Source organism: Abrus precatorius, unplaced genomic scaffold (assembly GCF_003935025.1).
Source record: "Abrus precatorius isolate BTA unplaced genomic scaffold, Abrus_2018 Scaffold6, whole genome shotgun sequence".
Taxonomy (NCBI): domain Eukaryota; kingdom Viridiplantae; phylum Streptophyta; class Magnoliopsida; order Fabales; family Fabaceae; genus Abrus; species Abrus precatorius.
In genome coordinates, this window is record NW_020874406.1 from 841,981 (window position 1) to 865,642 (window position 23,662).

At 31.5% G+C, this 23,662-nt stretch overlaps 2 protein-coding genes and 1 non-coding gene across 3 annotated transcripts; all 3 read right to left on the reverse strand.

The window, feature by feature from the left end:
• Positions 1-7,542: 7,542 nt before the first annotated feature.
• LOC113868510 (pentatricopeptide repeat-containing protein At5g02860-like) lies at positions 7,543-10,761 on the reverse strand. Its single transcript, XM_027504155.1, has one exon. It carries the CDS (start codon positions 10,564-10,566, stop codon positions 8,212-8,214), a length of 2,355 nt encoding a protein of 784 aa, XP_027359956.1. The 5' UTR covers positions 10,567-10,761; the 3' UTR covers positions 7,543-8,211.
• Positions 10,762-11,606: 845 nt separating this feature from the next.
• On the reverse strand, positions 11,607-13,688 carry LOC113869270 (upstream activation factor subunit UAF30). The gene is made up of 2 exons (XM_027505513.1): positions 13,326-13,688; positions 11,607-12,011 (listed from the first exon to the last, which is right to left on the reverse strand). Exons 1-2 carry the CDS (start codon positions 13,608-13,610, stop codon positions 11,892-11,894), a joined length of 405 nt encoding a protein of 134 aa, XP_027361314.1. The 5' UTR covers positions 13,611-13,688; the 3' UTR covers positions 11,607-11,891.
• Positions 13,689-21,728: 8,040 nt separating this feature from the next.
• On the reverse strand, positions 21,729-21,835 carry LOC113870499. Its single transcript, XR_003505523.1, has one exon. It is a non-coding gene; the product is annotated as a small nucleolar RNA R71 (small nucleolar RNA).
• Positions 21,836-23,662: the final 1,827 nt, after the last annotated feature.

Genomic DNA, 23,662 nt, shown 5'->3' on the forward strand with positions numbered 1-23,662 from the left:
TCTTGAATAAAACTACGTTATGCATTACTGTAGGTTAATTGCATCGATTGTCGCTTTTACTGTATCAGAGTTTTTTTTTTTATATGAAGTGTAATTTGATGAGCGTAATCATCACAAAAGCATGGGAATACTTGATTGAGCATAGAAAGTGGAATACAAGACTAAAAAAACTTTGGAGGAAATTTCTTAGCAATTGCGAATTACAACTTTAGTACTGCCTTGGTAAAGTAAATGTGGTGACGAATATCTTGAGTAGGGGTCTGGTTTAGGCTTTCTCCTTGAAAGTTAGTGAATCCATTCTAATGGAATGAATTCGAGACCTAAAGCTAACCTTCAACTTATTTCCTGGGAGGATGAGTACGGCAAGAATTGCTATGTCTAATGAATTTCTGCAAGAGATTAGGACAAAGTGTTGTGGAATTCTAAGTTAAGGCAGATTATGATTCTGTTATGATACAGATCTAGCAATGAAGTCAACAGAGTCGTTAATGGCATTTTTAGATATTAAGGTCGAGCTGATAATACTAGAGGTGTTGAGTTAAGGAAAAAGGACCTTGGATAAAGAACTTAGGGGTAACCTAAACTTTTAGCTTAAAGTGATGAGAATATGTTAGGACCTAAGGCAAGTGTTCTAGTGCTTGAATATGAAAAATGAAATTGGCAAATTTGATAATATCTATTTCACTTGCCAAGAAGTAAGGTCAGAGCGCTTGAGTTTAATTGGGGAATTACAAACTAAAGATTATGTATCTCATCTGCTAAGAACTGTGAGAAATCATGACACTGTTTAGGACATAGTTGATGGACTTGCTGTTTCACTTGTTAGACTAAGTGTCAAGGAGAAGCTGCGAGGATAATCTTCTAGCATCATCTCTAGCCGAGACTTTCGTTTTGTTTTGCAGTTTTGACAAAACTTCCAAAGGAACTATAGGTACTCATTTGGGGTTGAATGTAGCATACTATTCTAGATGGATGACCAATCAGAATGGATTATTTAGATCTTGAAAAGCTTGTTGTGAACTTATGTTTCTTTTTATTAGTGGGAGATTAGAAAGGCATGTTTCCTTTAGAGAATTTACCTACATCAACAACTATCATGCAAGTTGAGGCATGACTATTTTTGTGATCTTATGAAGCAAGAGATATAGAATAAGTATTTGTTGATTTCAAGCAGAGTTCCCTTGATAGTTAGAGCTAATTTAGAAGGTCACAGACCAAAGTTGAGTTTATTTAAGGAAGGCTGGAAGCAATTCAGAATTACCAATAGCTGTACTTGAATTAATGCCGAAGCCTTTTGGAAATTGTGGATGAATGATTATGTATTCTTGTGAATGTTACTAGCCACAGATGTTTGACAAATTTTAAAAGCTAGAGGCTGACACTTAAATTCTTCTAGTAGTATTAGACACTGTCACAAAGGATTAGTAACTCAAGGATTAACTTTACTTCCTCAATTACTAAGATTTCGTAAGACTTTTCATATGTCATATCTGGGAGAAACACATTTTGAATTTGTTTTATGTCATATCGGCTGAGCTTCTAGTCGTACATATTGAAAACATTAAAGTTGAGAAACTTAGAGCAAACCATTTGACTAGTGAAGGTCATTGGGAACTAGAACATTAATGATACGATGTAGGAGTTAGAGGATTGGATGAGGGAACAATACCTTTATCTCTTCCTAGATTAGTGAATTTTTGGGGACGAAAATTTATTTTCAAGGCGAGAATTGTTAAGCCAACTTATTTATAAATGAATTATTCCTATTAAGTTATGTTGCATATATTTGGACTGTATGAAATTTTATATGCTGGAATGTGAATGGGTAAGTTGTTCAGTCATTGGATGGAAGTTATGAGTTATAGTGTTGTTTGGTTGATTGTTGAATAAGACTAGTAGTAAGGAATTTGATTAGATATCAAACATTTATATATAAGCATTGTTCTTTTTAAATGTTGTTGTATATGCTTGGATTATGAGAGAGCTGTATAATTGTTGGACAGAGAGCAATGTATTTGCAGTGAGATATGATAGTGTTGTTGAAAGTGGTTAACTACACGGGTTAGGATTGAATTTTAAGTATGTTGTACATGTGATAACTTAAGAATTATAGCCAAGGCTTGTGTTGTTTCATTTTAGGAAGAATTGAGAGTTTGGGATGCTGAGTGTCTCGCTCAAGTGAGGTAGTTCTCGCTCAAGCGAGACTGAGTAGTGCAGAATGGAACATTCTGGAGTGTTCTCGCTCAAGCGAGACAAGATAAGATCTCTCCAACTGTCCCCTCACCTAGGCGAGAAAGGATCTCGCTCAGGCGAGAGGCGACCTTGTTCAAGCGAGGGAAGCTCACTCAGGCAAGGCGTAACAGGAAAACTAGGTGGCTCTCTGGACCCGATCTTGCTCACACAAGAACGCTGCTTGCTCAGGAAAGATGGAGTCAAGCAAGGTGTTCCTCGCCCAAGTGAGAATAGCAGAAATTTGGGAGGTTCCACTGTCTAGTTTTCTTTCCCAGACGAGGGTGGGCTCGCCCAAGCAAGAGCATATCTCGCCTATGCAAGAGCATATCTCACTCAAGCGAGGATTGGCTTGCTTAAGCAAGAGTACGTGGGTTGGAAGAGTATTTAAGGGGGCCTCAGCACCCAGAAGCTTCATTTCTCACTAGACAGCTTTCCTCTCTCATTTTCTCTTTGTTCTCTCACTTCCTATTCTTAGAGAAAATCTTCTTGAAGCTGAATTTCTTCCTGATCAAAGTGAGATAGTCTATCGCATCAAGATCTAGGTGAGTTTTTAGAACTCAGTTCTGGTCTTTATTCTTGTTTATTGCTCTCTCTTTCTCAAGAAACTCATACCATGTTGTTTGAGTATATTTGAACCACTCGAGCCATCTTTTGTACTCAAACGCTTGATTTATCTCTTTGGGGCTCATTAGGAGCAAGATCTTGGAACTCATTATAGGTAAGGGGAGCTTATTTAAGCTTATTTGGTTCAAGTGATAGATAATCTCGTTTAAGTTGACAATGAGTTGTTGTATGAACAAGCTTTAGAGTAAAACCCAAAGTATGTATGGTTGAGTGTATTCTCTACTGTATGATAATTGTTTGGAATGCTGTGGTGGAATATGAAGTGTTGCAATGTTTTGTTATATATGCCAAGGATTTTAATATACACGAAAGAATTTAAGTCACGTTTTGAGTTGTTTAGTTTCATTGTATAGTATGTATTGAAATGCTTAATTAATACTGCAAAATGCTTGGTTTTGCTATGAGAATATATATATATATATATGGTTGTGCTATCAATGCTAGATGAAAATGTATGCATTGTTTTATTGCTAAAAATGAGATTAGATTTAACTCTATTGTATTATATTGATTTAACCATGCTGCATCACATTCATTTTCATCATTCTAAAGCTGCATAGAACATTAAGTTGTACTTGTCTGGATCCAGATACCGGGATGGGTCGCTCCTAGACCGGAACAGTTCCTCTGGATTACTTAGGCTGTGAAACCAGATGGAAACTGAATCGCTACATTTGCATTAGATGGGTTGGACATGCTGCATTAATTAATTAAGATTTGTTGTGTTAACTACTATAAACCATAAGTGTTGTCCAAATGGTTTTAATATATTCATACTCTCTAATTATGATTTTATTTATATAAGCTCACCCATGCGTTGTTTGTGTTATTGTGTGTGTGTTGCAATAATCGTACGATGATACTGAGCAGAATTGACAGGTGGAGTGTCTAATTTACCTGCTGGGAAGTTTGGCTAAAGAGTAGTCCGGCTCGAAGATTTTAATATATGTAACTTAGTTTTAGTAGTTTAGATTTTTGTGCAAACCTAAGCCATTTGGTTACAAATCTAAGGTTCTGATGTAACTATTATGCAGAGATTGTGTATTATGAGCTCCATTTGGAGCCACTGTTGTAATTATATACATACTCTTATGCTATCTATATGATATGTAAAATATTTTGAGGCTTTATTAATGTGTTGATTTGAATGTTAAAGTTAAAAATTTATAAAGAAAAATATATTATTTCTAATATATTTGTATTGACTCATAAATACGACTGAATTGGGAGTGTTTTAGAATGAAAATTTCTTAAATATCCCTCAAAACTGGCGAATTCTGGCTTGAGCGAGCGATCTCTCACTTGAATGAGATACATTTTCATTGGGCAAGACCCATCTCACCTGAGCAAAAATATCAGATAATGGTTTTTCAAGCTTTATCTAATATTTTTACTTGAGCGAGGGGTATTCTCGCTAAGCCAAAATGGATCCATAGAGCTCCTCATTCACCATGTGCCTTCTCGCTTGAGTGAGACCTATCTTTCCTAGGTGACACTCAACTCGCTTAAGCAAGATCACTCTGGAATGTCTGGTCTAGAAAACTCAATCTCGCTCGACTGAGACCCTCTGCAATTACCAACATTCATACACTTCTAATTTAAGATAAAATCTAATAGTTAACAGTAACAAAGAAAACAATTAAGAAAAAAAGGTGTTACATAATGTACTTATATTCCAAAAAGTAAGCACATCATCTATATTACAATAATTAGGAATGGAAACAGGTCAAGCCGTCTGACAGGGGCCTATGGCCTAACCTTTTTAATCAACAAACAAAGTTTAGGTTTTTTTTCTTGAGCTGATTACAAAGCTTATTAAGCCTAATAGGCCAACTTGTATATATATAATTTAAAAATAAAGCTGTCAAAATATATTCAAATAAAAAATTTATTTAATAATATATTTTTTACATTCTTAATTCTATTATTATAAAATTAATATATAATGTTATAATTTTTTTTATTTATAATTATAATAAATAGAAATTATATTCTATTTAAAATTAAAAATATTTCTACACAATTACACTTTTTAAATAATAAATTTATTTAATAGTAAATTATCATATTTGTTACATTTAAAAAAGTTAAAGAGTGGTTAAGTCTTTGAATAGGAACAAGACGCAATCAAAACTAAATGAAATAAAATTTAAAAATAAAATAATATTATATTAATATATTTTTATATTCTTAATTTTATTATTATTAACATTTAATTATTATATTAATATATTATGTTTAATTCTTTTATTTATAATAAATAGAAATTACTTAAATATGAATTATATTTTATTCAAAATTAAAATTTTGTAAAAAAAATGATAGAAAAATAAAATAAAAAATTTAATATACAATATATATATATATATAATAGGACCATATAGTAAATAATATAAATAATATAATTTTAAATAAATTATAAGTAATAATATATATTTTTTGTAACTTGCTACATGTTTTATTTTTATTGGTATAAATTTTTTGAGTGAGGTACCTATAAAAAAAAAAATTATATACTAGACCCACAACACATAGCCACACACCTAAATATAAATAAGTAAAATTTTAAATAATTATTTTTAATGAATTTGACGTAGATGTAGATAAATTTTTTTCTTAAAAATATAATTGTTAATATACCTTTGAAATTCAATAATCAATAAATATTTACATAAAAAAAGTATAAATAAAAATTAAATTATTAATTAATTTATCAATTTATATATAATATATAAATATATGTTATAATGTATTGTATCATTAATATTTTTTATATTATATTAATGTTATAGTGTAGTTAATTTTACACATATTTATTAATTTAAAATAAAAAATTAATAAAACAAATAAAATTAAATATTTTGTAATTATTTTTTTAATTTAATAGTTATTATTATTGTTATTTTATATATAGTGCATTGAGTTTAAATTTTTATATGAAGTTTTATCATATATTTTTTTATTAAGTAAAAGTCTGGAAATATAAATTATTTTAATTTAAATATAAATTTTATAATTCTTACTATGTTCATATATATTTTTTTTGTATCTATGAATTTTATAATATAAATATTTTTTATCTACAATTTTTACAATGACAATATTTACTTACTTTTTTAAATTTAATAATTTTTTTTAATTGATTCAATAAATTTTGTGAGTGTTATTTTTTGTTATTAATTTTATGTGTTTATGTAATTTTATTTATTGAATATAAGATGTCCTTACACAAATAAAATATAATTATCATAAAAAATGATTAAAATCTTAATACTTTAATAATTTTACAAAAATAAATTAAGAAAAATAAAAATATAAAATTTTTATAATATGAAAATATTTATAGTTAATGCTCAAATAAAATTTTAAAAATTATTTATAAAAATTATTATAATTATTTAATAATTATCAATAAAGCAGATAAAAATTAGAAAAATATATAAACTAATTTAATAATAAAATATTTATATTTTTATTAATATTAAGATATATTTTTGTAGCAGGCTTTGTTAACAAGCTTCAGGACAGGCCATAGCACCTAAATAGTTCTAATTTGACACACCTAAATACTCATTTGACACATTATAGTTCTAATTCAATATTTAAATAACTACTAATAAAATAATAAAAATATTAAAAATATTGTTATACTATTTTCAATCATTACTTATTTTTTAGTTATTATTAAAAAAATTATTTTAAATTTCTTTTTTTATTCACACATCAAATTTTCTACCTACAAATATCAAAGAAATATCAATTATTAAAAAATATAACATATAAAATAACACATATTTTCCTTATAATAATACAATCATAACTTAAATGATAACTATTTCTATGAGTTGTTGATAATTATTTCTATTAACACAAAATAATCTAGTTACAATTAAATTATTTTATTTCCAAAAAAATATTATAATAATAATAAACGTTTACAAAAAAAAATTTATCAAATAAAAATAAAATACAATTACTAGAGTAGGGAAACTAACATTATTTTAAAATGGAGTAAAACTTGTTTATCTACTCCTAGTTTGAAAAACTTGCTCTTTATGTAGGCACAATTAAATTGGATAAAAGAGTGCATTTATGAATGGTTCAATGGGTAAAAAAAGTGAAATAGATTATGTTCAGCAACAAGTAAAATTGGAAACAACAAAAATTGAAACTAAGACATACAAAAGTCATCTCAAGTTTGGTGGACACTCATTCAATGATTAACATGTGTTAACTTCCTATTAGTGTCATCACCAGATTGGACTATACTATTAACACATATACTTTCCTACAGTGTCAATCTTTATGTGAATGATACTTTAACTTTAAAAAAATGAGTGCTAATTTATAATTTTATATTGAAACAATTCTTATATTAAAAAAAATTAAAAGTGCCGACACTAACTTAAATGATACTGTCACGTTTTAGTTGTAGAAAAGTGTCAGTATATATTAGAATAATTCTTATATTAAAAAAATTTAAAATATCAACATTTACTTGTATTATAGTAATATTACGTGATGGTAATATTTTACAAATACCCTAATTTAAAAAAAATTTAAAACATTATCCTAATTAGGCAAATTACCCTCTAAAATGGAGGCTTATCCAAATTTAAAATTTTAGAAACTAACTTTAGTCCCTTAAATATTTTAATGACTAAAATAGAAGTTTATCCAAATAATTAATATCATATAATCATATTTATTTCTCTCCAAATTTAGGGGTTGTGAAAAAGACAATGTTTTAGTGAGAAATTCTCCGAATTCCAAGGGAGTAAAACATGACTACTAGCCACAAACCCAGAGCTTAATACTACATGTCATTCATGTTTTAAACGGTAAGCTTTGCCCTTCATACAAACAGCACTCCCACCAGCAGGAATAATCTTTAATACAAACAAAAACATAAAAACTTACATATTTTGTTACAAATAGACTAAATTGGAAATCAAACAGTAAATTCTATTACAGAGTGAAACTATATCAAAAGGCTTCCCTGCACTTTTTATTTTTTTTTCTTTCCAGACAGCACTGCTACTTAGTTTATTCCACATGGTATTTTATTCAAAGCCAACCAGTCCCTTCACTTTCTATTCTTTTATTTCCCAATGTTTCTGTACAACCGCACCAGCAAGCATCAATGAGGAGACACACATTGCTGCCTTATTCTGCAAATAAACCCCACTGAAAAATACATTGATTTATAACTACAAGGGGTGAACGCCAACCTCCATACCCCAAATATTTATATAAAATGGCAACCAGGAAGGAAGGAGACTAAGGGCATCAATGAACTAGAGGCCGAGAAATATTCCAAATTCCAGTAATGCATCCAAAGAGTCATGAAACAAATTATGGCCACATCTGTGCTATTCTCTCTAGTAACCGGCGATCTTCCTCCTTGGAAACATGTGGGTCAAGATTACTAAGGTTTTTAACAAACCTGTTTGCCTCATCTTGCTGGTTGAGCTTACAGTACCAATCAACGATGGAGTTATAAGTATTCTGGTCTGGCTTGCATCCCTGCTTGATCATGTATCGAACTACATCAATAGCCTCAACAAACATTGAGTCAGAAGCATAAGTTGCGATAAATGTGTTGTAAGTTACAACATCAGGAACAAGTGCGGCATCTTTCATTTCAGAAAATATCCGTGAAGCCTCCTTCATTCTACCATTTCTGCAATATGCATAAATAACAGTATTGTATGAAATTCTATCAGGTTTCATACCTCTCTCCAGAACATCCCTCAAGATTTCTTCAGACTTCTGAAAGTTTTCAGAACGGCTGTACATATACATTAGGCTATTATAAGTTGTCAAACTTGGAGTAAATCCATTTTCATACATGAAGTTCAAGATCTCATTGGACTTGGCCACCATCTGCTTCCTCCCATATATTGAAAGCATTGAATTCAACGTGGTAATGTCAGGAGAAATTCCTCTTCTCCTTAATTCCAGAAAGGCGCGTTCCGTTTCGATTAGGAGATCATTCTTGCTATTTACTAGAACAAGGGTCTTCAAAAGAACAGCATGTGTTTCAATAGAGCCAGAATATATTTCCTCAGCAAAAGCATTCATCCTTTCAATCTCTTTACCATTGGCATAAGCATGAAGCAAAGAAGCATATGTTAGCTCATTAGGTTTACACTGACCATCCTTCATTTCAGCAAGGACCTTCTCAGCTTGTTCCCAAAGCCCTCCACGAGCCAACGCTGCCAAAACAGCATTATAGGTAGAAAGATCGGGGGCCACTCCAGCTTCCAGCACGCTCTTATAAACAGCCATAGCCTGATCGAAGGAACCACACCTGCTGTATGCACTTATTAGAGTGTTGAAGGTGTCCCTCTCTGGCACAAAACCTGCTCTCTTCATTTCTTTAAATATTCCAGACACTTCGGAGTCCATTCCATTTTGGCCGAACACAGCCAAAAGGGTGTTCCAAGTAACAATATCAGGAGAACAGTTGCACACCTTGATCTCCTCAAAAACTTGCATCATATTTGCAAACTTTCCTCGGTTACCATGCATCTTAATAAGAGCATTGAAGGTGCAAATATTAGGCTTGCATCCTGCCGCTCTCATTTCTTCAAAAATTTTAATGGCAAGCTCATCTTTCCCGGCCTTCTCAAATCCAGACAGAAGGGTAGTGTAGGTAAACACGTCCGGCTGAATCCCTTTCTCCACCATTTGTGTTTTAAGCTCCAAGGCTTCCTCCAACAAACCACCTCTAACATAAGCCGATATCAATGAATTGTAAGTAACATTAGTAGGAGAAAAGCCATTTGTCTCCATCTCTTTGAGAACCCGCATAGCCTCTTGGGGCCGTCTTGACTTGCCAAAAACATCCAACAAGGCATTATAGGTAACCTTGTCAGGTGTAAACCCAGCCAACTTCATCTGTTGAAACAGATTGACAGCTTCTACATAAAGGGCACCTCGACGACAGCAACTTATAAGGGTGTTGTAAGTGTACAAATCAGGGGCAACCCCACGTGATTTCATAGCATCAACAAGAGCTGTGACTTTAGACCAAGGCATGCCCATTTTGCCATAAACATTCAAAATGACATTGTAAGTAATGAGAGTGGGGGCGCAACCATCTTGCTGCATTTTGTTGAAGAGATTGACGGAGTCCCTGTACCTGCCATTACTGGCATAAGCATTTATGAAGGAAGTGTAGGCATAGACATCAATCTGAAAGCCATCGTTTTGAAGGGCGAGAAGCAAGGAGGGCAAAGACGAGACCCGACCCGCTTTGCCCATAATTTTGATGATGACGGGTATTGCAGAACCGCTCAAAAGGGGAACGCAATCATCTCTTCTACGAACCCAACGGAAGACGGCCAAGGCAAGGTCACCTTTGTTGTTAAACCCTAAAGCCTTGATTATGCCCAAAATATCGGAAGACAGATAAGCAGGGTGTGGGTGGTCGCAAAGGGGACGCAGAATATGATCGATGTTAATGGAATCGGAATGGGAATGAGTTAAGAAATGAAGAATTTGGTGACCTTGCGGGGAAAGGTGAGGAGAAGACCATGGCTTGCCGCGGTTGGGATCGGAGGATTTGCCGAGGGATATGCGCCGTCGTGGGTGGGGAGAGGAAGTTGAAGTGAGGTCATGGATAAGAGTGGTTGGAATGTTGGGTCTTGAAGGGGGTGAGTTTGGTAGGAGCAGAGGAAGAGCCACCTTTTCCACTATCTCCATCTTCTCTTCTCTTTGTGCGAGTGTGAGAGAGTGAGAGGCAGCCACAGACTTCACAGGAGTGAAGACAGATATTTGTAACAGCCCAACCGCATGAATGGAAGACGTTATTCATTTAGATTTTTCTTTCTACAAGTTGAAGACGTTATTCTCCACCGAGTCACTCCTGCAATGCTACTTCTGAGTAATAGGTTATTCATTTTTCGTAAATTTGTACCGTTCTATTTAAATTTAATAGTTATAAAGTTTGCCACGTGTTTACGATCACTTTTTCAAAAACAAAAAAAAATAAGGCTTGAAATATAAAGGAGGCCTCAACACCGACCAGCCCAAGAAACATTACTGCAGAACCCAGATGTTTAGCTTAATAAGTGAATTAATTGATGACTAAAAAGAAATACCATACTTTACACCGCAGAACTATATATTTTTTATCATAAGAAGACCATAGACTACACAAGCCTTTCACTCTTCATCCAATTTACTACTAATACAGGCCCACCCCATACATCCTCATCTCATTCAACGTTCCAAGTTTGTATTTTTAAATCATCATTCTCGCAATAAAAACTTTCATCCGGAAAAAAAAAATACTTTTAACCAAATAACGCGTTTCTACTTTATCATACGAACATCAGAGTATAAAGTGGAGGAATTGAATGAATAATACAGAATCTATTTACCAATGTCTAACTCTTAAACTGCATAATTGACCTTGTTCCACTGGATAAAGTTATCTTCATGAATCACACAAGGCCATTGGATGCAATAATCAAATTCTCAAAAAGAGATTTTATATGATAGGTTTGATCCTCGAGTATGATATTTATTTTGATTAGCACAACTAAAGTGCACGAGTTTAAACCTTGCAATTCACACTGGCCCCCTTTCCATTCCCTTCCTCCTCCCCTCCGCGTGGCCTTCTGCCAAGCCCACCTCAGCTTTTAATAATATAATCATCTGAAAAATCTCCAAACCATCCTCTGCTATGGAATCACGACAAACTGTAAAAAGTTCTACAGAGGATGTCGCAGGGTGGGGGTGGATTCACACAGGGACAACAAAATAATTATAAGGAGAACATAGTACCATAATATTTAAGATGTCCAATAAAAATCTACTAGATACTAACGCTTGTTGAAGAGACTACATCACTCAAAACGAACTCTTCAACAATGCTCGTTCCGTATTCAAATTTCAAAGTACTAAAAAAAACTAAAGGCTATGACATAATATTCCAAAATATAATTGTCCAACACAGCAAAGCAGGACCTTCATACAAAATCTCAATTTTCACTTGTAAACTTCGGACCTAGTAGCACTAGCTATCATTTAAGGAAGTGAGGACTAATCAAACCAGCAATCTCAAGCATACCAACTTGATCTCTCCCTGCAAACACCTTCTTCAGCGTCTCATCACATTTTATAACCCTCTTGTTTTCAGGGTCCTGTCAGAATTAGAAGCAACAATTCAGTTAAAACCAATCCAAGGTTACATAAGTTGCTGAAGAATCTATTTGTAAAAGCAAGATATCGACAGATTAATCAATTATATCAAAATAACACGGCAAAAATTCACCCAATAAAACATCCAAATTTATGGATGATAGGGAAATATTTAAGTGATTCACACAGCATTCGTACTAGCTAGCAAATGTTTTCAAGTCAAAAATAGCAAATAATTAGCAGGAATAGAATTCCTCCACATCTACCGTGATAAATCAGCTTAACAGAATTGCATATTCACCAAATTCAGAATAGTATAGACCGAGCTACTATAAATGGAATAGCTGATAAGTTAATATCTCGTGTCAAGAACAAGACGGATTAACTATTAATGTGTCTTTCTATAATAAGTATAAATAAGGTTAAACATAATGATGGGAGATAACTTCAAAAGCATGTTTCCAAATTTTTTTGTAAAAGGTCAGAGAGACGCATCTAATTTGCACCGGCATGTAGGTTCGTATTATAACAAATAAAATGCTGTCAATGGTCTTTGCTTGTAGCCCAGTGGCATATTGCTTCTATAGGATTTAGGAAACTTCAATCCAGAGTGAGTATCAATACTCATACTCCGCTCCTCTTCACATCTTAAAATCTCCTTTTTGAAAAAGAATAATATACAAGCAAAGGAGCAATATACAATTATCAATTGACCATGATTAGCAAACTTAAGCTATATTTCCTCAATAAGAAAAAATAATGCACGCCAAAACACACATAAAGCATTCTATTGCAAGAAGCCAACTTACGACATAAGATCCTAGATAGAAGATATGCCAATGGCAGATAGGAACTGCATGGAAAATGGCATTAGTTACACAAATGATAGATAGGCTAGGAACAACAATGGCCCATGCAACTTCCTAATTAAGGAACAGAGATTAAGAAATTCAGGAACACCAGAAACAAAGCCATGTTCAAAATACAAGAAACAGAGAAAATGAAAGACAGCAACCCTAATAAAACATTATATTTTCGTTAATAATAAAGAAAACATAAATGAACGAAGGAAAACAGAGCAGACATATACAACGAAAGTCAACTGAAAAAACAAAATCAGAAGAAAAAAATCACAAGTCCATAATGTAGTAAAAGTAAAAATAGAAAAGCATTGCGCTAAACAGAGAAAGAGATAAGGTTTTGGAAAGAGGAAAACAAAACAAAACATTATTGGGTATTTGGCGTGACACTGAGACTAGGGTTTTAGCGGAGGGGAGGAAAAAAGAGAAGGGTTAAAAAAGGCGGCAACTTTGAACCTGAAGATTGTTGTCCTTAATGTATGCCCAAATGAGTTTGAGTGCTTGGGTTCGGGAAATCTCAGGAACGCCGACGAGGGCTTGCATCTCCGGGGAGACTTTGCGGGGTTTCATGATTCCCCTGATTTTGGTGGTGGATGGTTGAGACTGAGAGACGGTGGCAGAGGTGACAGCTCGCACCATGCGCAACCTTGAAGGAGGCGCTTGTGGCCTGAAAGCCAGCGTGTGAGTGGAGGCCGTTTCTGCTGCGAGAATGGAAGAGACGAGGCCGAAAGAGAGAGCCATGTCCACACCCACAGGATAGAGTAGAGATTCTAGAGAACAGAGAATAGAGACAGATTGTATTCTAAACACCCCTCTCCTCTCTTGTACTCTACACTCTATCCTCCTGCTCCAATACCTCTTCCAAATTACCAAACTACCCTTCTCCTTTAACTCTGTTTTAAAGATGCATACCATCCTCAATCCTCATTAATAAATACTTTTAGTGCTTGTTTCAATTAGTAATATTTTAAATAATTACATTATTTCAATGATTAATTATTATGATAACGTTACATAGAATAAATTTTATATTTATGTTGTTAAAATTGTATGAAAAATTACCGTTAAAGGTTAAAATTTTATTATATATATATAACTGTGTTTAGAAAAAATAAAAAATTTTAAAGTTATAAATTCTTTATTTTGTTTAAAATAAGGTCATTAAAGTTTATTTGGGTTAATATTTTTATTAAAAAATAACCTATTAAATGTCAGAGTTTATTATTTCTTCTTCAAAAGACATAAACTAAATTAATAGATTTGTGGTTTTGATTTATAGTTAAGTACATATTTTTACATGATTTTGTATAACATGTCATAGTAAGATTTTAACCGAAAGTAACATAATGATAAGTTTCTTGTAAAAATTATGATCAAGGAAATATAAATTTTTAAATAAAAAAGATTAATATTTTGACAAGGAAACATAAAATTTTAAGTAAAAATGAAGATAATCATACAAATTGATGTGGATAGCTCAGAAGACAAAAGTTGCAAGATATTTAAAATAAATTATCAAGTTTGTAAAGAAGTTTTTTTGAAATTTTTTCAAAATGCATTCCTATTATCAACTATTGTGGTCAAAAGTTGGTCAAAGATTTTTATTTTTATTTTTTGTCAAATAATTGGTTTAAGTTATTTATGATGGTGAAGTACCTAATTACAAATGCTTCAAAGAAGATAAATTTTGTTTTTAAAAAGAATGCACTCAATATATAAATATTAATCAAACATGATACGTTAAAAGTAGTTATAGTAGTTGTATATTGAAACACGTGATAAAAAAAATATAAAATAAATAATAAGGGTTAAATATGTGTCCTTAGACAATTATTTTAGTATTTTTTTTTTCTATAAATAAGTATTTAAGTGGTAGGATAAGAGATTCTTTACATATGTTAGACACTTAAACATTCTAATTACAAATTAAATTTTGATAAAAAAAGGATTAACAAATACATTGTCTTAATTGAAGTTTTACTTTTGTTATTGAAATTTATTTTATTGTAATAATTTCTTAGTATTTCTTTATTTGATCTAATATTTTTTTATACAACTATTATTTTTTTTCTCTTTCAAATGTTATTTATTCATTTTCGTTAATTTTATTAAAAAAAACACACTAATAAAAACTCATTAGAAAGATCTAAAATTTAATCTCACATTATTCTTGAATTTATTTGTTTATTAAAAATAGTCACTATAAATAAATTGACACACCCAATACGACAATTTTGAGTTTAATGTGTCATTTTAAAATATGTTCAAAGTGAACGTCATGTGTTCATGGCTAATAACAACATAAATATAAATAATAATATTGAAAATTCAAGGAACTCAAAGGAAGGTCATAATTCAAGTCCAAAAAATAACAATAGCAATATAAACATTGTTGCCATTAATATAATGCCAAGAGAGACGGTATCAAATCTTTCGTCACTGGTAATTGGCCAATTGATGACTACTTTGCCTAATCCTGATGTTGGGTCTAATTAGAGACATGCACAAGATCTTTCTTAGGATTTGCCTCTAAGTTTTGTCCCACCAATTTTATGAACTAATACCTAATTCTACTCTAATAATAGTGTCTCCTAAAAATCAAATCATTCCACCTAAAATAAGTTTAAATGGTGTGATGCAAAGGACTCAATTAAACACATTAAGAACATCATTTCCAAATGCCAGTAGAGACCCATTACCTACTAATTCCTTTATAAATATTGCTTTATAATTTTTAAGATAACAAATGGATGAAAGTAATAACTAAATGATCAATTTGTTGACACAATGAATGATTACAGTAATAAATTTAATATTAGAAATTACCAAAAATGGTTATCAACATTGACAGTATAAATAAGACGAATCGTTGACGTTTTCAAGGCACTGCAAGATTCCATGGGCTGAGAGACAAATCATGTCCTTAATCAAGATTAAAATGGTCTAATGCAAAACTAAAATTGTGAACAAAATTTTCTATTTTCGTGCAACTTATGATTTAAAAAAAATACTAATAATAACATTTTAAGATGATATAAAATTCAATTCTAGATTACTCTTAAATATATTTGTTTGTTGGAAAAAATCTATCATAATAAGTGTAATATATATTTTTGTATTTAAAATAATTATTTATTAAGAAAAATAATAAAATTAAAAAATTAAAAATAAGTTAAAAATTTTGGATCATAAACTTTAAAATTTTGCTTATTGATAAAATATACAAGTGACATTTATAAAATATTAGATTAATACAGAAAAACCAACCTCGAAAACCTGAGAAGTCTTAGCTTTAAACAAACACGACAACAATTACATGATTTAGTATAGGTCACAGGACAAAGTTGATCATTTTCATTTAACAAAAACTACCTTCCATAGCAAATTTCAGTTACTCTTATTTTTCCCAAATAGCTTATAAACTCCGTACTAAATCTTTTTCATCGTTGGGTTCTCTACTCTTGACTTGTTCATTCTCACATAGTCTACGTCAATAATTTCATTAATTTTTAGTGTGACAATCTACCATTGTTACTATAATTTTGAATCATTATTCTTAAAAACAGAATAACCTAAGTATGTATTTTCCTTCTTTTTTCCGAGACTTATGTAATGTTAAATACTCAAATCCCACAACAAAAATAATATATTGGCTAGAGATGCCCACACTTCTTTCGTGAGTTCTTTTTCTGTTTTTGGTCAGAATCTCTTGTAGGGCTTTAAAAACGGATATGGCCCATTTAGTCTTCTGTGAAATTTGAATTAATTTTAAAATAATTTTGTTTGCTTTAATTTTGACCCAATCCAGTTGGATTCAAATTTTAGCTAACCCAGTCCACTCTCCAGGTGTTGGCCCTCAGCGTTTTCTCGTGTTTGTATCCAAGACCAAAAACACAGTGCAGGCTGGCGTCCAATGATTTTAGGACATTTTGTTTATAATGGTTTAATTTATTATTGTTTTTTTTTTCTTCATCTCTTGTTGACCTTGTTTATTTTTACTAGACCTTCTATTTTGAGGTAGTACTTAACAAAATTTGGATTACAAACTTGAACTTAATTTTGAAAATTAAGAGAATTTTTTAATAAATTATAATTCAAGGCTTAAAATTGTTCTTTTTAAGTGGGTCATGAGTCAACTTATTTGACTTATAACTTTTAAAGACTACATTAGACTAATAAAATTTTAACCTATAATTAAATTGGCTATACTCGAAAATATATCGACCTTCAATAGGTCATTTCAAATGGACCAGATCACGTCCTGATTGTTATTAAAGCTCTAATTTTTGACAAATAATTAACAATGTGCTGTGCTGCGGATGTTTTGAAAATTTTCAAGTAAAGAAGCTATTGATTTGTGACTTCAAATTTTTTTTGAAGCGTGAGAAATATACTTTTTAACACATTGATAATTATTAGTTAAAATTTTTAAAAAGTTATAAAAGTGTGAGAAAGAATAATTAAGATAAAATTAGTATTTTTATTCTATAATTTAAAAGTCAATTTTGATTTCATCTTTTAATTTTATTTTTATTTATTTTAATCTTCTAAATTTTCAAAAAAATTTAAATAAGTTATTTTCTATTAACTAGTTAACTTTAGTAATTTGTTTTTTACTATATGTACTATTTTACAATATTCATCAACTTCTTCTTAAAGTTTATGCACTATTTATTATTTCTTTTTTCTCAAACTTTCTACTTGATACAACAAGCACATGGCTTCTTGCTTATATTAAATTTGTATAGTCAAAACATTTTTAAGAAGGATGTTCACTTTCTCTTATACATAAAAATAAAGAAGTAAAATATCTCAGTTTTATATCTCCTTTACTAATCACCAAAGTCAAACTTTAAACAATAAAATCTTATCCTTTATCTCAAACAAACAAAACAAAATTTTAAAAATCTCATTTACTAATTTCTTAAAACATCTCAAATTTTCTTCCAACTAAACTCACAAATAAATAAATCTAAATTAAAAATATTTTTAATTTTAATTTTTACTTTTTTTTAAAATCTCAATAACAATTAGTTGTAAAATTTTTTTAATTGTCTAAATTTTTTCTCATTGTGCACAGACTCAGGGAAGAAAGTAAAATTAGAAATTTTAAGAAAAAAAATGGTAAACAATGTCTAAATTTGAGAAAGAAATAATAAACGACATATAGCATAAACATATTAGTAAAGTTAACATTGATAATAAAAAATAATTTATTTAAAATATTTTGAAAAGTTAGAGAATCAAAATAATAAATTAAAATAAAGTTCAAGAATGAAATTAAATTTATTTTAAAATAAAAATACTAATTTTATTAATAATTAAATTAAGAAAAATTATTATATGGAGAGTAAGAACATGTATGATCGCATTTTTATAAAGATTTTTTTAAATAAAAAAATAAATATATTTTTATTTAATTTTTTTAAAATATAAACAAATATGTTCCAATTTATACATTTTTTTTAATAAATTTTAATTATTGATTAAGAGTGTTAGATTTTTTTAATAATCTTATTATAGTGGCTTATTTAACTTATAACATGACTCTAATTAATGATTTAATGTGATGGTTATTAAATATAAAATATAGAGTTATTGAAGGTATAATTGTAAATACAATTATAAGGAAACATTTCTCTCTCTTCAGAAAAGAAAATAGTAGTTACCAAAAGAAAAGTTACGGCTTTCATTTTTAGACCCTCACTTTCATGGTCTTACGGTAATTGCAAGTAAGGAACTTTTTCTCAACCATATGAGAGGAGCTAAAAGAAGAAAGAAGAGTTGAAAAAAATACAAAGGGCTCAACAACATTACAAGAGAGAGGTAACATCAAGGAACAATGAATACAAGTTAGTGCTCTCTAAATTCTTGATTGTGTGATAACCATGTATTGTGTTGTGAGAACTACGTAATTCAAGTTTAAATGGGAAAATAGTAATTTCATAATAGTCATATAAAATAGAAATTATATAATGGATTAAAATTCTAACAGTTAGTATCAAAGCGAAGTTGTGAATTTCGTTGATTCTCCGCAAAAGATTGGTTCTCCATTAAAGTTTTCTCCAAATTACATGAACCCTAGGTATTTTATATGATAGATTGGCATATTTTTGATGTTGAATAATTGTTTAGAATTCAATAATTGAAAACTCCAAGGTTTTGGAAGCTAGAAATGTTAGGTTTTGAATCTAATTTGAGCAGGCCATGTATTAAAGAGTAGGGCCATATATCAGGAAGTAGAGCCATATATCAAGAAGCACAACCTTGCATCAGGAAAGTGATGAATCTATATTTTGACTGATATTTTAGCATAATTCTAACACATTTGATAAGAAAAATATATAAAAAAAGCAGAAAAACTCAGAAAAAGAGAAGGAATTGAAGTTTTGTTTAAATTTGTAGTTATTTTAGCAATTGTGAAATTTTTGCTTAGGAATTAAGTTTTTAATCTTGTTTTTGAAGGAATAAATTGAGCAAGGATCATATCCATGGAGGTTTGATGACAAGGAAGAGGAAAGAAGCAAGTCTGGACTCCAAAAACACAAGAATAAGAAATTGCAGACTGGGCGTGATCACTATTGTCAGTGAAAGTGATCACTTCAGAACTCAAAGAAGAAGTGAATCCTGGGCGTTACCACTTTTATCATTAAAAGTGATAGTTCCAGAGAGGCAAAATATCAGGAAAGCTCTGCGTAACCACTATTGTCATCAAAAGTGATCGTTCCAGAGAGTCTTCAACTTGGCGAGTTGCGTGTAGTCACTTTTATCAGCAATAGTGATAACGCGCAACTACTTTGGCTCTGCGTTGTCACTTTTATCATCAAGAGTGATAGTTCCAGAGAGCTCTCAATATCAGGAAGTTGCGCGTAGCCACTATTTCTGGGAAAAGTGTTAACGCGCAACCAAAAACTCTCTGCGTAATTACTATTTCTCATAAAAGTGATGACGTAAAAATCTGAGAAATTCTATAAATACCAGAAACGATCCGAAAAAGGGATTCTGTTCATTTTCAGTTTTTTTTTAGTTAGATTCTTGTTAGAGAAAGTGATAGAGAGGAGTGGGGATTCGAATCTCGGAGCTTCACGAAGAGGAATTGGAGTGGAGCAAGCTTTCATGGCGATTTTGATTTTCTTCTTCTCTTCTTCTCTTTCTTTCCTTTTCTCCGCTGCCATGGCTGTGTAATTTGTTCATAGCTAGGGATTGTAAATCTGAAACGAATATGTTGAATTGATTTTGGATATGGATTTCAAGCTTTGGAATAGATTGAGTGATTGATTCTGCACTTTACGTAGGAATTGAATGGAAATTTGATTAACTAATTTCAGAGGAACTCTTGTCAATGGAAATTGAATTTGTTCTTCAGATCTGAACCAATCACCAAGATTATAGTTTTCTTAGGGATAAGGAACTTTGATCTTGCAATCTTTTGGTTTCTTATACTTAAAGGAATGTTGAATTAAATCAGATCTAAGGAATTAGAATGTTTTAATTGAATGTTAGGTTCACTGAGTTAAGGAATTAACCTCTGAACAATAGAACGTGAAACTGATTGTCTTTCTTTCCAAATGCTTGTTAATTCAGAACTTTATTGATTAAACATTGGAGTTTTGGTGAAACAATTTCCTAGCTATGGTTTCTTCCTCTGTTATCACATAATTGTTTGTTCGTTGTTCTATTTTCTGCAAGTTCATTTTACTTTTAATTGTTCTAGTTTGCTGTTATTACATGTTACTACTCTCCTTCCAATTTCGAAAAAGCTTAAATGGTTATAATTCTATGAAGTGGTATTTGAAACCTAAATTCCCTGTGGAGACGATATTTGGATCTTAAATTTACTCATTACTTGCTGCAATCCTAGTGCACTTGCTAGTGTTAGATTGCGAACAACAAGTTTTTGGCGCTGTTGCCAGGGAATTTTGCATTTCAATATCATTAGTAGTAGAAAAGTAACTAGATTGAGCATTTATTTTGTTGCTTTGCTTTCAAATTGCTTTCTGCATAATTTTACTGCACCTTATGTAGTATTCTGCATAATATTTCTGTCTGCTGTATAGAATTTTTACATCCTTGTTTATCTGCATAATTTCAGTTTTCATTGTTCTTCATATTTGTAATTGCCATTCTGCATATTTTTACATGATTTTACAATTCTGCAACTGCTAGATTTAAGTTTCTATATGCTTTTACTGATAGATTTTGCATGATTTCTGTTGTGCATTTCTGAATATCAATTGTAGTCTAATTTTGTTTTAATCTAATTTGTATATGCGTGGTAAAAACAAGAATAAATCAATTCTGGTCTTTGATCCTGACATAGACATAACTTTGAGAAGATTGAGAAAAGAGTCTAGAGCAGAAAAAGCCATAGGGAGTGATAGTGAATTAGAAGCTGTCTATTCTCCAGAATTTCAGAGTAATCCTAGAGTGAAAAGAACACCTACACCTTTGAGACAACCAAATCTAGCAATAGAAATGGCAGAGCAGAACAGAATTAGAACATTAGGGGACTATGCTATTCCTAACATGCAAGGTTTTAACTCTTCTATAATTAGGCCAACTATTCAAGCCAACCATTTTGAGATTAAACCTGCCCTACTACATTTAGTCCAACGGGATCAGTTTTCTGGAGGAAATTCTGATGATCCTAACTTACATATTTCAAATTTTCTGCAGCTATGTGACACCATAAGAATGAATGGAGTTAGTGAAGAAGCTATCAGATTAAGACTATTTCCTTTTTCCTTGAGAGATAGAGCAAAATGTTGGTTACAAGCTCAACCACAAGGAAGCATCACAACCTAGACAAAACTTGTGAATAAGTTTCTAACTAAGTACTTCCCTCCATCCAAAGCTGCTAAGTTGAGAGGAGAAATTACATCCTTTGTACAACAAGAAGGAGAATCATTGTATGAAGCTTGGAAAAGATACAAAGAATTACTTAGACGGTGTCCACATCATTGTATTCCAGATTGGATGCAATTGGAAACTTTTTATAATGGGATGAATGCAGCAACAAGAACAATGGTTGATGCTGCTGCTGGAGGTTCATTAAATACAAAGTCCTTAGAAGAAGCTCAGAGAATTATTGAGATGATGGCATCTTCAATGTATCAGAATTCAAACTCAAGAAATCAAGAAAGAAACTCTGGTCATGAAGCTAAGGTTCTGGAAACTTTTCTTGCACAGAATCAGCTACAAAATCAAATGTTTTCAGAACAATTAGCTGCCTTAACACAACAAATCAGCAATCTGCAAACAGGGAGTATGCCTACCAGTCAGCTAAGTTGTGATTTTTGTGGAGGAAACCATGTAAATGGTGCATGCGAGGCATCTACAAGTGAACCACAAGAGCATGTGAATTATATGAATAATTTTCAGAGACAATAGCCATCATATCCCCCTGGATTTCAATTTTCAAATAATAGAACTCAGCAGTATTCTAATTGGAATAATCAATATTCTGCTGCAAAGAATTCTAACTCAAATTTGCCTTTTTCTAATGCAGGACCAGCAACACAACAGCCTTATTTTCAGAGAAATTCATCCACTCAACCTCAAGGAAATCAAAAATTTTCTAAGCCTATGAATGAGAGGTTGACTAAGATGGAAGAAACTATGCTGCAATTCATGAAAGTGACTCAAACAAGCTTCAAGAACTAAGAAGCTTCCATGAAGAAACTAGAAACACAAATCGGACAATTAGCTGAATAACTATCCAGCAGGGATGAAAGAAGATTTCCAAGCAATACAGTAATCAATCCTAAAGAGCAATGTCAAGCCATAACTACAAGGAGTGGAGCTTTAGTTGTAACCCCTAAACCAGTAGAAAAGAAAGTAAATGATGTAGCAGAGAGAAAAATTGAACAAGATCTGCAACAAGGAAATTTTAAGCTATTGAAGAAAGACCATTCAGAAGAAAAAGTAGATGTTCCTATGAATTCTGAGAGGAAAACCAAAAAGCAACTCTTTGAGGAAGCTTGTAAGCCAATAGATCCAGAAAAATACAAGAGGCTGCCCTATCCTCAAAGAGTCCAAAATCCTAAACAAGAGGAACAATTTGAAAGGTTTATGAATGTCTTTAAGAAATTACAAATTAACATTCCTTTTGCAGAAGCTTTGGAGCAAATGCCTTCATATGCAAAGTTTATGAAAGAACTACTTTCCAGAAAAAGGAAGCTAGAGCATGATAAAACAGTACCTTTAACAGAGGAGTGCAGTGCCATTCTCAAGAGAAAGCTTCCTCAAAAGCTGAAAGATCCTGGATCATTTAGCATTCCTTGTGAAATAGGAAACTGCACTGTGGGAAGAGCATTGTGTGACTTGGGAGCAAGCATAAATCTGATGCCATTGGCTGTTCTGCAGAAACTTGGGATAGAGGAAGTGAAGCCCACCAACATTACACTGCAACTAGCTGATAGATCATACACTTATCCATATGGAGTTGTTGAAGATTTATTAGTTAAAGTTGATAAGTTCATTTTTCCTGCAGATTTTGTAATTCTGGACATAGAAGTGGAGTCCAACATTCCTTTGATACTAGGAAGGCCATTTCTTGCAACCGGAAGAGCCTTAATAGATGTACAGAAAGGTGAACTTATGCTTCGAGTTCAAGATGAGAAGGTAGTGTTTAATGTGTTTGAAGCTTTAAAATATCCAATTGAAGATAGTACATGTATGAAGGTAGATATACTGGATGCTTTTATTACACAACGTCATATTAATGAAATTAATGAACTTGCTGTGTTAGACGAAATAATATCTGCAGGGAATAACAAATCTGAACTTCTGCA